The sequence below is a fragment of the Xiphophorus couchianus genome, chromosome 7 (genome assembly GCF_001444195.1).
Source record: "Xiphophorus couchianus chromosome 7, X_couchianus-1.0, whole genome shotgun sequence".
Classification (NCBI taxonomy): Eukaryota; Metazoa; Chordata; class Actinopteri; order Cyprinodontiformes; family Poeciliidae; genus Xiphophorus; species Xiphophorus couchianus.
This window is the reverse complement of record NC_040234.1, coordinates 4,210,373-4,225,252: the sequence shown is the minus strand read 5'-3', so window position 1 is coordinate 4,225,252 and position 14,880 is coordinate 4,210,373. Positions and strand designations below refer to the sequence as shown.

Here is a 14,880-nt window from a genome sequence, read left to right as displayed (position 1 = left end):
CAGCATTCCTGGATTACACACACGCTTAGTAACCAGGCGAGCGGTTAGTAACCAGATCAGGAGCTCGCGATCAGCAGTAAGGAGCGGAGGAAGATGAGGATGAAGTGAGAGGAGGAAGAGGGGTTACCTCGCACGAGGAGCCCTGCGTCCGGTAACTGGGCACGATTTTAAAGGTGATGCTGCCTCGCATTTCCCTCTGTTGACAAAACACACACACACGCCGAGTCGTAAACACAACCATAAAATCTGCACAATGTGGAGCATAATTGTGAAGAACACGTGGTTTTCTAGTGTTCTGCTCTTTATTTATGTGGCTCTTCAGAAGAAAAGGAAACCAGAAATAAGTCTTCATGCCCCAGTGCAGAATCAAGGGTTGTTCACACCCAGTATAATGGATCATGACACAACGTCACAGCACAATGAAAGCTGCCTCACCTTCAGATTGACTTTTTTAAAACACATGTTGAAACGATGTAAGGCATATTATGATAGATAGATGTGTATTTATATGCGTAGCCCGTATTTGCACACTTGTACTAACCATAATCCAAGTTTGAAATGAACTTAAATATGATGAAATGTTAAAAAGCCAACACCGCCGGCTCCTGCCAGTCTGGATGCGTAGCCGGTGACTGTGCGCTGTGCTGCTCTCAGGAGTGACGCAAAACTAGAGAGGACAGTCTGAAGTAGAGGCTAAGGTAAAGTAAGGTAAAGTCATTTAATTTACATAACACATTTTCAGCAACAAGGCAGTTCAAAGTGCTTTACATGAATTAGAAGGAAATACAAGCAAAACAACAAACCAAAAGAAAGAAGTTAAAGTATAAAACTACATATTGGTTCCCCATGTTTAATGAGAATAAGAATAAGTAGTCCATAATTTATAAACTAGTAGGAGTTTCTCTGGATTCTTGTTCTGATAAAACTAGGTGTTGGTTCTTCATGTTTGGTAAGATTAGCGAGGTATAAAACTAAATGTTGGTTCCAGTTGTTCTCGGTTGAGTTCTAGATTTGTAGAAAAGGTTAAAGCAAAGTACCTAAGGAAGGTTGAGTTTAATGCGATTTTACTTCAACCTATGAAAACAGCCCTGATGTTAATGAATGTTGTATTTGAACAACCGTAACAAAGTTCATTAATGCAGTTTGACGTTCTTGTTTCAGATATGTGCTGAACAGCAGGTCATAGCTAAATGTTTGGTAAATGTTTCCATTGAGACACATTTCTGGTTACATCTACAGATGAGGAAAATGAAATATTTTCAGAAGAAGAGGGAGAGACCCGAGGAAGACGTTGAGGAGACGTTAGCAGGAGATGCTCGGTGCTCTTTATTGTGACGCCGTTCCTTTAAGTTCCGGGGAACATAAAAGTGACGGTGATCTGTACCGTGACACTATCCCGGTAAAAACCACACCCTTGTCCTACGCTTCACTTCGACCCTTATCTACTGAGAGTCAATTGATTCCTGGAGGCGTGGATTGTGTTCAAAGTTTTAACTTGAACACCCGACTGCTAACGTTTGTCCGTGATGAATGTAATGTGCCAGTTCGACGCTGTGAAGCTAACCGGAAACAACCATCACCCGCTCATGTTTCACTGGAGCTTCAGACGTCTCCTGCTCTGTTTCTGAACTTTCATTTGCTTTTCCTCAACTTGCTGACTCTGACTTATTGTCATTTTTTTAAATGTGTTTTCCAACTGCTGAACTTCCCATCAAACTTAAACTTGATATCTTGATAACTTCCAGAAAACTGCAAAACGGCCGAAACACTGAGTTTCTTTAAATCTAGACAAAAAACCTTGCCTGCTTAGAGTTGCTTTTGAAACCTAACAAACAAAACAACATTTTTATGTGTAACGATGGCACTTGGCAAAATTGAATGTTTACTAGTTTCCTCAATTGTTGACTGTGTTCTATGACTTTGTACTTTTACGATGTAAAGCACTTTGAACTGCCTTGTTGTTGAAATGTGCTATTCAAATAAATGTGAGTGATTGATTTAAATATTGTTTATCAAATTAAATAAAGCTATATTTGCATAGTGCCAAATTACAGATGTTATTTCATGTCAAGAATTAGAGAAAGTTTTAATATTTTAACAGTTTATGGGTAGTTTGAAAAATATTCTGCCATAAGCGACACTTTGAGGACATTCATGGTTCTGATGTGACATCATTAAATGTTGTTGATCTTTAATCATTATAGGATTACCATTATATTGCTTGAAAATGGTCTCAAAACTTCCTTAATTGAAATTTTTTCTGGGGAAATTTATCATTCTGGGCAAAATCTGTTATTGTGACAGGCCTACATGCAACTTTGTTCAACTTTGTCTTGCTGTGTCACATAATATCCAAATAAAATGCATCAGATTGTGATGGGGTCATGAATACTGAAACGTATTTGTCAGGTAGTGATGTCACACTTTGTTAGCAGTTTGAAAGAGTAGTTTTATTTTTTGGGGGGGTGAAAAAAGTAGGAACAGTCTACGGCTTCTTGATTTGCAGATTCTAAAGCAGAGTGTGTCTTCCGTTGTTGATTTAGTAATGATCAAGCCTTCAATGGTTGATCTGCATGTAACGATTTGCAGAAATGTTCTAATCCCGTAGCACTACTGTTTTCAGAAGCTTCAAAAAGCAAGATGGTCAATGTAGAGCAACTTACCAGCATTTTCTGCAGCTGCTCCACAGTCTGGTTGGCCACGCTGATGCCATTGATTTCCCTGATCTCATCTCCAACGTGCAACGTTCCTGAGAGGAAATGAGAGCTCAGGAGACGAGGCCGGTGGAACATTGTAGCTACACTGCACTCTTTTAGACTCTGTTGGTTTTTTTTCTATCACCACTACAGCAAAAGTAAAAATCCCTGTTTTATATTATTATCGATTAGATATGTTTAAAGTTCCTTCGGACTAGCCAGCAGCAATTAGCAAACCACTGGTGGAACTGCGCATCAGCTGAGCTCGTCACAGGAGCTACTGCTCAGTGCAACGCTGGTAAAAATGTTGTTAAAGGGTTAATAGAGGAGCCATGTTGTGAGGACTTCTTGAAAGCAGAGTTTCAGAAAGAGCAGGAGCTTCTTAAAGAGACAGAAGACCAATTTCAAGGCGCTTCATGACAAAGTAAATTTTCTTTTAAGTCATATTTGATAAATACAGCTTTTTTTTTTTTTACCCCTCTAGGGGGTCTTTTGTGGGCTCTAGTGTCCCTTATATGATAGTAGGCTGACAGGAAACGGGGAAGGAGAGGGAGGAAGACATGCGGCAAATGTTGTCGTGTCCGGGAGTCGAACCCGCGACGGCCGCGTCGAGGACTCAAGGCCTCCAAATACGGGTCGCGCTAACCGCTACGCCACCACGGCACGCCCCAAATACAGCATTTTTATAAGAACTGAAGGTAACCTAGTCACTTGATTGTGCTATAAAATGGCACTATATGCTTGGAAATCACATCATAATGGCCGTTTAACAAAAAAAAAAGAAGAAAACAATGCAGTTGGGTGTTCATTCTGTGAAAAGCTTCTGAAGAATCTTTGATTAAGCTGCAGGTAGCAGTGAAACCGTACCTTGTCTGTGGATCATTCCTCCGTGCATTATCCTGGCCACGATGCAGTGGTTTGAGTCGTTCATCTTCAGCGTGATGCCCTGCATGATTTAACACAGACAAATCTACAGTCAGAGGCACTTCTTCCTACGGTCACACATTTGGTGGGACAGCTGGTGGTGCTCAACAGGGACAACTTGGGATTTTGTTTGTCTTCCAAATACTGAGATTGTGAGGACATGTACCATGGGTTCGTCTGTGTTCTTCTGGAACTGGACCAGGCGGACTCTGGTGACGTTCTCCAGGTCCATGTCTCCGTTCGCACTCTCCGGGGAGTCTCCGTTCAAGTAGGGCGAGGTGGGCGGAGGGGTGACCCGCAGAGCCTCGTCACTGTAAACCTCGTGGGCGACCACGTCGTGGGCCTGCAGCAGCGCCTGTTGGTCACACAGAGCACAAAAAGAGGCAAATTGGAGATCCGACTGCACACTAGGAAGCCTCTGGGCGTCAGTGAAAAGGATTTAGCAGAAACAGAATAAAGACGTTTAAGCTGCATTTTAAAAAAATGAATGAACCTCAAAAGTTACACAGTAGTTTGATGTATAAAAAATTAGAACTATGAACCGACCAATCCTGACATTTGGAGATTTTGATCAGCAGCTGGAATACATTACCTGTATGCCTACAGATTAAAGATTCACCTTCCTACAGAGAATCTTGTGGTTGTAGTTCTGCATTTATTATTTCATATAAAAAAGTCATTGTAGGGTCAAGTATCCAAAATTTCACATAATATTGACAAGTGTTACATGTTTTATCTTAAGCTAGGCATCTTCAAGAACACAACTGCACTAGTCAGCTAAAGTTACATTAGATGTATTAGCTAACTAATGTAACATGTTAGCTAACGTAATATTAGTTATATTAGCTAACTAGTATAACATGTTAGCTAAAGTTACATTAGTTATAATAACTAATGTTACATTAGTAACATGTTAGCTAACATAATAGCTATATTATAATATAATATTATAACTAATATTAGTTTTATTAGTTCTAATATTATAACTAATATTATAACTAATGTAACATGCTAGCTAATTCTACATTAGCTAGCTAAAACGTTTTAAGAAATTTTAACTTAATCCACACAGTAAGAAAACTTTATTTTTTGAGTAAACAAACTTTAGCGTGATCGTCATTTTAAAAGTTTTCAACAACCCGTTGAAGACTTGTTCATCAAGAATAACTGGTGGACACTGAGAAACAGCACTTATAAATGCTGAATGGCTTCAGTCAATGATCTGCCTAACTCCTCTTGAGGGGGCTATAAATGAAGACTTGAGATATTTTAGGTGACATGGTAACAATGTGGGACTGTGGAGGATTTCTGCACAGTTCAGAGGTGGTGTTAAACTTAAACCAGCTTTGCAGTGAAGAGCTGGAGGGATTTCCATGTTAACTCGCTGCTCCACAGTTTGCCACATGTGGCGTGGGTCCGTAGCCCAGTTCTTCTGCTCCGCCCCACACCTACACACAGCTCGATTTCATTCGGCTGACAGCCTCACAGGGCCCTTGAGCTGCACTTTAACAAACCGGTCTGAACTTCAGAAGACGGCAATCAAAGCTCAGCAATAGGGGGAAACTGTCACTGATTCCCTCGGCTGTACACACACACAAACACACACGCACAGCTGTGGAAGGAGATCACATCAGAGACACTGGCAGCTCTCTCCAAATTCATGTCAAAATATTTCACACACGCCCTGAGACGAACAGGAGCTCTGTGTCTGAATGAGAACAAGGTTTAAAGCCTGACTCAGTGCAGCTCAGCTGGATGAGAATTTAAAGAATAATACAAAAAGAGGGAATGTGTTTGAGTAAAACCAGCAGCAAAATGAGAGGAAGGCGACAACAGCCTAAATTAGATCTGGCTCACACAGTGATAATCTCATAAATTCTGAGAGCAACTCAGAACGTCAGCCTGAGTTGTGCCCTCTGCCAATATTGATTGTGGTCAGTGAAAAACAAAGATGTGAAATTACGCGCATCCTGTTTGCTGCTTGGTTCAAGAAATGAAAACGACGTCGCAAAATGTCACAGTGATGTTGTCACAAAATATTCAGATGGTGTGTTTCCTGAGGAAGCTCCTCAAGACACAGTTACACCGGAAGATCATCAGCAAACTCAGTTTTCAAGGTTTCCATCTAAGCCTGCTGCAATAAATGAATCACAACATAAATTTAAATGATTTAATTTCCCTTCTGGTTATTAATCGACATCACAATCCATTTCTATTATGGTTTCAGTTGTGAGTGGTTTTTTATTCCCGTTTCTCTTCATGTTTTTGGTGGCCATGTTTTATTTTGGATATTTAAATGAACTTCCAGTTCCGGATTAAAGTGTTATTTACAAAATTACAAGTTTATTGGTCTTTGAGAAGGCACACATGTATTATTATACGATTATCAATATATTACTTGAAAATGGCGTCAAAACAGCAATATTGTCATTTATCGTGATAGTTAGTGGGACAATTTATTGTTGGGAAACATTTGTTATTGTCAATCTGCCCAGAGTCTGAACTCTGGCTTTACTTCAAATCAAATTTCTTTATATAGGACATTTACTTTTAAAATAACATTTAATAATACAAACTAAATGCTATCACACCTGGAAAAACGATTTCTGTATTTTATTGTTGTTACATAAATAATAGGTTGATATCTCCCTGCTCTTATATTATACTTGTTGACTGTAAATGTAGTTTTTATCAACTATTGTTACTTTCAAATAATTTTAAATAATAGCACACTTAAATACCAAAAAATCCAAATCATTATTTTTTTTAGTTTGTTACTCCTGTAAGGCTAACATGAATAGCCATGATGACACTGTTAAGTAAGCTACCTACAAATGATGCTAATGTAGCTGTGTTTATAGATGGAGTACATTAGGAATGGCAAAGAATCTGGTGTTGACATGTTGGTGTGTGTGACCCCCAAGTGAAAATCTGCTTAGGGTCCCAAAAACTCTTGGGTCGGCCCTGATGAGGGGTAAGGTAGAAGAAGACTGAAGGAAAGATGTATTAATACAAACTTTTTATCAACAACTTTCTTGATAAATGAGGACTGACAAAGACATTTGACATCAGAGACTTGCAAGTTAATCGGGTTAGCGTCTCTGACAATTTTTCGTTTGATAAGGCAGAACAAAATCGAGCTTGTATTTTTAGCAGGCATTAATGTCACAGCAACAGCACACCCAATCAGATGGACACACTCATACTGAGTCATCTGCTCCCCAGGACAGTCTGTTCCTCCCGAAGTGGACCGGGCGCGCTAACAGGAGTCCTGCTGTGGTTCCTCCCAGCTTGCCTCTTGTTGGAACGGGAACATGACGGGTCACTGCGTCAAGAGCGCCACAAAGGAGAGATGGGGAGGAAGTGGCGGTACTCTGACCCGACACATCGCATCAGACTCGCTCTGCTGGCGCCCTTCCTCCCCCCTCTATTCTTCCTAATTACCATAATCTCACCCTCAAACCTCACTTTGTTTTGATACATTTCTCTCTCTGTTTGCTTCCCACCACACCCCAGTGACATTCTGTCCATCTGATACTGAGGAGCCCATTGATCAGTGAGGAAATCACTGGCACTAAGGTTAGTGAGGGAGGCAGCCGACAGTAACGGCGGCTGCCTCCTGCAGTGGCTTAATGGTAATGCCACCAGATTTTTTGTGTTTTCTTTTTGGTGAGCAAAGACAAAATGATTCTATGTGTATCATTTTTTTCTACAAATCAACATGTAAAAGTAAAGTTTTGTTTGTATTCACCCCTTTTTACTCCAATAAAAGACCCAGTTACCTTCAGAGAACAACTATCCATGATGCAGTCAACAGACCTGGTCTTATGAAGGGGCCAGCAATAAGAAAGCTGTCCATGAACGTACAGATGCACCGATCCGGTATTAATATCAGTATCGGTCCTGATATTGAAAACAATCCTAGATCGGATATCGGTGACAATGTGCTCAATCTACTCAGTCTAATTCTATGCTTTGTTATTTATTTTACATCATATTTAGAATTCCTAATTGCATACAACAATTTGAAAGAAGGTTTGTTACAGTTAATTTTTTTACACTTTGACCAAATTAGTCAATCTATTGTTTTTATCAGTTTCAGTTTCTATATTATTTATTTTAAATTTGCTATCCTACTCCTTTTTGCACCGACTGAATAAATTAAAGTTGTGTTGTTTTTACATGTTTGACCAGGACTGTGAAGCTATTGATGCATTTAAGTGAGCTGTAGAGGAGCAGAGTTATCAAATACATTTGTTTTTCAGTACAATAATGTCTGAGTTAAAAAACAAAGAAGAAACAATTAAAGTCAATTCACTTGTTTTTCTGTATTGGATTGCAACATTTTGTCGTATTATTGTGATAACAATAAAAATCTATTACTTCTTTATTAGGTAGCTGTATGGCTGTGACAGCCTGGCGCCACAAACACAAATGCTGCTATTGAAAGACATTCCCATTTGAAGCAAATTTACCAAAAGGAAATGTGATTTAAACTGCTCTTACAGAGAAAGTAGTAAAAATGTAAAAATAACATTTCCAATAATACTGTCAGGTTTTTTTTAAACAATCATAATTTTTCTTGACAACAATAAATCAAAATTCAAGAATTTAATTTTAAAAAATTCAAGGATTTTTCCACGATAAATGATGCGATAAAAGGAGGTTCTCCTTCCAGGAAGACGACCACCTGAACAAACAGCCACACTTTTCAGAATTTTATTAGTAAGAGATTTTGAAGATGCTGGCATTCTTGTGTCACGTAAAAAGTCATTTCTGGTTACAGTGACGTAAAGGGAAATGAATAATGTGCCAAGATGTTTATCAGGCTCGTTTGCCACTCGCTCTACTCACCATGAAGTGCGGCTGCGTCAGTATCCGTCTGAGCTCTTTAGCTTCGTACTTCTCCGGGTAGCAGGCGATCTCTTCCAGGACCTGACGATGCAGAGAAAGGACAGTCTGCTTTAAACAGGTCTCTGTGCTCGGGTCACTTCCACACCGACGTACCTGCTGGACCTCAAACTATGCGGAGAGACCGACCCAGCGGCCCCGCAGCCCCTCCCCTCTTAAGGTTCCCATGACCTCCTGATAGTGCTTAGTGTTGTGTCAGCTTCGGTTATCCTGCCTGACTGGTGAATGTGGCATTGTAGAGGTGAGAGGCCTCTAAGAGGGTGTGGGTGTTTGCTCTGAAACCTGCGTTATTGAGTCGCCGCTTGGAAAAGCTGAAGGGTGGGCGGAGCCTCTTACATCCAGGTGCCTCTTTTACCCATTAGATTCCAGAGAAAACTCTTACTACCATGAAATGTTAGCTTTTCTTGTCATTTAACACTTATAACTTGATATTACTTAGATAAACTAAGGCTTGTTTGGTTTTGAATATTTGTGTTACTTTCTGATAAACCAACACATGCAGAATGTGTCCGTTTTAAGCTAAGCTAGTCTCATTCATCCAGTGTTTGCTGCATCTTTGACTTTATGTTGAGATAAAAATCCCAATATTACAATATTACACGTTTAAGTAAAAGTTGAGGTCCTCAGACCTTTATTCATGTCCCAATGGGCAATTAATTTTGCAAGCAAGCCACAATAATAACAACACACCCCAACAATTAGTGTTTAGCTAGAGGGCTACATTCCAAAATTCCTCTGCTTTGTTACATGGGGTTAAAAACACAAAACTTGTTGATCAAACACGAATAGGTGGTGGTATGACTTAAAATGTCTCCAATAAACAAACTAATAAACATGTAACACTTAAAAATGTAAAACTGTGCCCCAGATTGTTTCATCTCGAACAAATTCTGCTACAATATGTTTGTGAGATTTTAGCTAGAACCGGATGTTTTCTGTACTAGTTGGATCATGTACATGTTATATGTGTATGGCAGCCCGCTTTCTTTTTGAGGTCATGTGATTTTATGTTTAGTTACGGTAAGGAAAGCTTATAAAAAAAAAACTAAAAATGGAGATGGCAGGGGAGGGCTGCCGTATGTAGCACACAACTAAACATTGTAATTTATGCTTGACACTTAAGTAAAAAGGAAAAAAAAAGTATTTTAGTTTCAGTAAGAAATTAGTGGCCCTGTTAATTTTTTACAGCAGGAGCAATCAACTCTAAGAGTATGCCTTTGTTTCCAGTGGGTAATAAAACACTTTGAGTTTCTCTCAGATGCATTTAAGTGCAGTATGTTTCTGCTTCAAGCATCAGCTACACAAAGAATAGCTAAAACACACGCAACATCAGAAGTAAAATCTGCTCTTTCTCTTTAATCGTCAACATCTGTTGAAGTTCTGCACGCCACTTTAAATCTATCACAGCTGATTTAAGTAGGAAAATGTGACCCGGACTCTGTGAGCGGACTTGAAAGTCTCGTATAAACGCTCTGTGTTAATTAGCCCGGACTCTGTGCTCCCTCCCTTTAAACGGCCTCCCCAGTCTGAACAGCTCTGGGATTTACATCTCTGGGTCTCACCCACTCATCTCGCTGTTCTGACTCTTTGATAACTCCCTCAGTTTGCACATTTAATGTTTAGCTATAAATGAATTCCAACAATATTACCTATTTTTTTAATGAGTCTTACAAAGAGTTTGACATGCTATTAGCTGACAATCCAGAAGAGTCATTTGTTTTCATTTGTTCTGATTGATAGTATGGAGTTAGCTTTTTTCAAAGTGTGATTGTAATACGGGTCATTCGGCTGCTTCCTGAGTGTAGGCTAAAGGGAGACTGTAGATGTTAGCTTTTGTAGCTAATACTTACAGGACGACTAGTTGTTAGCTATCTGTAACTAATATTTACAGGAAGATGTTAGATTTCTCTAGCTAATATCAACAGGAAGACTGTAGATGTTAGCTTTCTGTAGCTAATATTTAAAGACAGACTGTATGCTAGCTTGTGTAGCACTGCCAAGATAGTTTCCACTGTGGGTATTGATGAAGATTAAGGTATATTTGGTGTTTGAATAATTAAAATAGGGAGTTATACGCGTTTTCAGAGGGGGTCTCAAGTATTTGTGAATTTTAGCCATTTGCCGGTAGCTGTGGTCGCTAACCACCGTAAATGTCAGGGTCCAGTTTATATTCATATGAAATTAATTATGAATGAATACATGAGCTGAGAAAAAGTTGTTATAAGACTTGTGTTGTAGTTTTAGAGGTTACTATGTTGGAGCAGGAATTCAAGTTTGTATCCAGGTTTAGCTGATTTAGTACCAGTGCTAATGCTAAAGTCAGACTTACTAGCAAGTTTGGCTTCTTAAAGGGTCAGTATTCTGCAAAATGAACTTTTAGCTTTACATGATGCTATAATATTATTCCCTTATCAAAAACACACATGGGGTGTTGCTTTGATTCTTCCAAGCATGTTTAAGAAATCCTTTAATATCCCGTCCCAACCAGGCTGTGTGGTGTAACAGAGCTCCAGGGAAGCTCCTCCCTGGAGCTGCAGTCACTGGCCGAGCTTCCACATTACCGAGCATCCCTCCCCCGTAATACCTCCACCAGACTAGTGGCAGCAGCAAGTGAGCATCTACTGAACGTTGTTGTAATCCTGAAGACAGAGTTTCAGAAAGAGCAGGAGCTTCTTAAAGAGACACAGGTCTAATTTCAAGGTGTTAAATTTTGAAGTCATATGTCTTTTAAGTCATGCTTGATAAAAATGAAGGTAACGGGCGTGCCGTGGTGGTGTAGTGGTTAGCGCGACCCATATTTGGAGGCCTTGAGTCCTCGACGCGGCCGTCGCGGGTTCGACTCCCGGACCCACGATATTTGCCGCATGTCTTCCCCCCCTCCTTCCCCGTTTCCTGTCAGCCTACTGTCATATAAGGGACACTAGAGCCCACAAAAGACCCCCTGGAGGGGTAAAAAAAAAAAGTTCTCACTTGATTGTGCACTACGTGCCTGGAATATCCATAGTACCATCCCATCATAAGGCAGTAAATCAACAATGCATCTTAGCTGTGGTTATCAGGCTTGATAAATTTACTTCAGTAATGTTTATGTCTTATCACAAACCAGAAGAGTTCATGAAAGCAGAAGTGAAAGTGCTCGTTAGACACCATTCTGTTGTGATAAAGGGCTTTCTCTGAATCCATTAAACGTGTTAGCATGCGCTAATGACAGAGGCTGTGAAACAGTTTCCTCACTAATGTGGTGTATTTGGTATTGACTCATTGTAAGTAAATGTACACTAAATTGTAAAAAGCATTTACAAATGATGACAGTGACGGCCTGAAGTAAAATCAAAAACTTTAGTCCACTCTTGGACTTGGGGCAAATGTAACGTTACTGTAGTAACTTGAATCTTGTTGCGGTGAGCAACAAGATTCAAGTTATGCTCAAACTGTTATCCTTCCACCAGTTTGAGCATTTCTTTCCCTTTTCTACAAACACATTGTCCCTTTGACATCTTTCTGCTGCTGTTTCTGATAAAGTCACAGAACAAGCTTCAAAAACCCAAAATTATCAGTCAAAAAGGAAAGTAAGAAGTGCGTGTGTTCAGTCACCTCTTTGGCTCTTTGCACCGCATCACTGGGGGGGTTTCGGATCTGTGGCGTCGACTTGGTGTTGATCTTATCGTAGAGCTGAAAGGAAAGCAGGAAGCCAGTGAGCGAATCAGTGGAAAGTGAGGCTCCGTCCATTACACCACTCATTCTTTGCATGTCAAATGAGACCAAGTGACCTTTTACTGCCCCTCAGATTTTATGTACTTTTCCACAAAGATTCCTTCTGTGTCAAACTGTGTCAGGCTGGGGTAAGTTAGTTTAGCTGAGACGTCACTATCTCACTTCATACTTAACCTGTCAGTCTGGGATTATTCAACAACACATTACCCAGTCATTGAGAACCCCAAGTTGTCAAATAGTTACTGTTTTATTTAGAAAGTAAGGCAATGTCCCCTGCTATGTTGCCATCCCAACAAGCAAGCAAGCTGAGCTGAGTACATTTTCATCAGCATAGACAAAGTGCCTGCATAACTTAGGATGAAATCGGTAAAGACTAAGAACATTTTGTAGAAGTAGCAAATCTAGTCCAGAAAATACAAAACAACCTGGCTTAGCTGGTGATAAAATATTCTATATTTGAGTATTTGATGAGTAAAAAGGTTATTTAGAAAGACAGGGGCATTGTTTGAACAGATGTTGCTGCAAATGTATCACAGAAAAAACGAGTTTCTGGGGTGTATAGGTTTTTGCAAGAAAAAAACAGAGTGAACAACTCACTGTCTTAAAATGTCTTTTCCTCATTACAGTTAGCTGTTGACAACAAGCACTGATTGTAGGACACAAACGATTATAAAACAACCAACCAGTGCAACTGTCATAGAGAAAATAAGGCAAAGCCCCCTGTTGCGTTTCCATTCCAAGTGTTCAGCATGCTGAGGTGAGCATATTTTCATCAGTGCAGACAAAGTGCCTGCATATCTTAGTGTGAGATTAGTTAAATAAGACTTGTGAAACTTTTGTAGTGATAGCAAATCTGATCAACTCTCATGCGTTTAATGATCAAATGATTAGAACAGGGGTGCCCAAAGTCGGTCCTCGAGGGCTGGCATCCTGCACGCTTTAGTTCTCTCCCTGGTGGTACCAACAACCTTTTCAACATGTCGGTGTTCTTCTTAGGCCTTCTAACGAGCCATCATTTGATCCAGGTGCGTTAAACCAGGGAGAGAACTAAAACATGCAGGATGCAGGCCCTCGAGGACCCACTTTGGGCTCCCCTGGATTAGAAAGACTTGAGTCTGACAGAGGTATTGTTTGTGCAGATGTGACTGCAAAGGTATCAAAGGCCAAATGTGTGCATAGGCTATTGCAAGTAAAAGAAAGGGTGAAAAAGTCTTCAGAAAAGCTTGTTGTTAATTCATCATTTCGTCATTAGAGCTATCTGTAATAAGCACAATAAGCACTTCTCACCTCTCTGCTTGTAGAACATGAGTCATTATAAATAGTTTAAAACAACATACTGGTGCAGATGTCATAAAGGGACAGACCAGCCCTGAAAGGCAGTCGAGACAAAGCCAGCAGCTGTGGCTCAAATTAAAACCGAGCGGCCTTTGGGACCTTGGACGCAGACGACCATGACCGAGTGACACAGCCATTATCACATGAAAAAGGAACGAGTGTGTGATGTTTGCCGAGGAGCGTGTAATTTTCATTTGACCTGCACCACAAAACATTGGCAGACAGTGTGCCGCTATAAGTGCACTCAGTCATAGACACACACACACACACGCCGCCCCCCCCCCCCCCCACACACACTCAAAGATAAACAGAGGTTTGTACCAGGCAGTGCAATGATACCCAACACCTCTGTTTCCTCTCTAACAACAGCAGCAGCAGCATCACATTTAGATGTGGATAACTTAATGCCTACAGCAAATAACTTTTGCTGTAGGCAAATCCTTTCTAGAAAGGATTTGCAACAGATCACACATCAACGTCGCTGTCATAATGAAAGGATAGACTTGTCAGGACTGTTGCAGGATTACAAAGCAAAACCATCTGAAAGAAAATCTTCGTAGCCTTATAAAACCTTGCTATACCTTAACACCTGTAACCACTCCAAGACAAATTAGTAACATCTAGCTGTCAGTCTTGCTTTAGTAGTAGTTCAAATGAGTGTTGATGGATTCCTGATGCTGAATCATGAGTGTGGTTGATATCAGTGTGATTTAAACATCATATTGATATCAATGGCTGTATTTGGCTACGCCAATAGCTGCAATTCCATTAAAAAATGTGCACAAAACCTTGTCAACATTCTGCTAAAAACCACAATTTGGCAATTGTGGTGTTTCCATTAAATAAATGCAATGAAAGTCAAACATGAATAAGTTTATTCATGTAATAAGTCTTTCAAAAACATGCCATGTCGTCATCCTCCTGCCACTTCCTGTCTTTGAGCCAGTGCCAACATCCACTTGTTGATCATGTGACTTGTGGGATGTAATTAATGTTTTTCCATTACAGTTTTGCAAAATAAACCAATTTTCTCACAGCCAAAATAACCACCTCATCCTAGCACAAAATCTTTTCAAGAAAGCTTTTTCTTTTCCAATTGGTGTGCTTCCATTAAGCTAATTTGTTTTCAAAATATCAAGCTGTGCGCGGTCTTGACCAAACCGAAAACTCCATCACATCTACATTTTTCCTTTGACCCATTTAAAACCACCACTCCCCCATTTCTTCCAATAGTTAAATGACCACTGTCTGACATAGATCTAAAAAGTTAGCAAAGCTTGAAAATATTCTGCAAACATAG

At 40.0% G+C, this 14,880-nt stretch overlaps 1 protein-coding gene across 11 annotated transcripts in view; it reads right to left on the bottom strand.

Moving 5' to 3' along the window:
- The window catches only part of caska (calcium/calmodulin-dependent serine protein kinase a), a 145,532-nt gene that overhangs the window by 16,458 nt on the left and 114,194 nt on the right, over window positions 1-14,880 (bottom strand). For all 11 annotated transcript variants that reach the window (XM_028022160.1, XM_028022161.1, XM_028022163.1 and 8 more), the window contains 6 exons: window positions 12,126-12,203; window positions 8,475-8,555; window positions 3,787-3,975; window positions 3,564-3,642; window positions 2,664-2,749; window positions 128-196 (listed from right to left, as the gene is read on the bottom strand). In XM_028022160.1, the coding sequence (XP_027877961.1) occupies window positions 128-196; window positions 2,664-2,749; window positions 3,564-3,642; window positions 3,787-3,975; window positions 8,475-8,555; window positions 12,126-12,203 (582 nt within the window). The remainder of the gene's footprint in view (window positions 1-127; window positions 197-2,663; window positions 2,750-3,563; window positions 3,643-3,786; window positions 3,976-8,474; window positions 8,556-12,125; window positions 12,204-14,880) is intronic.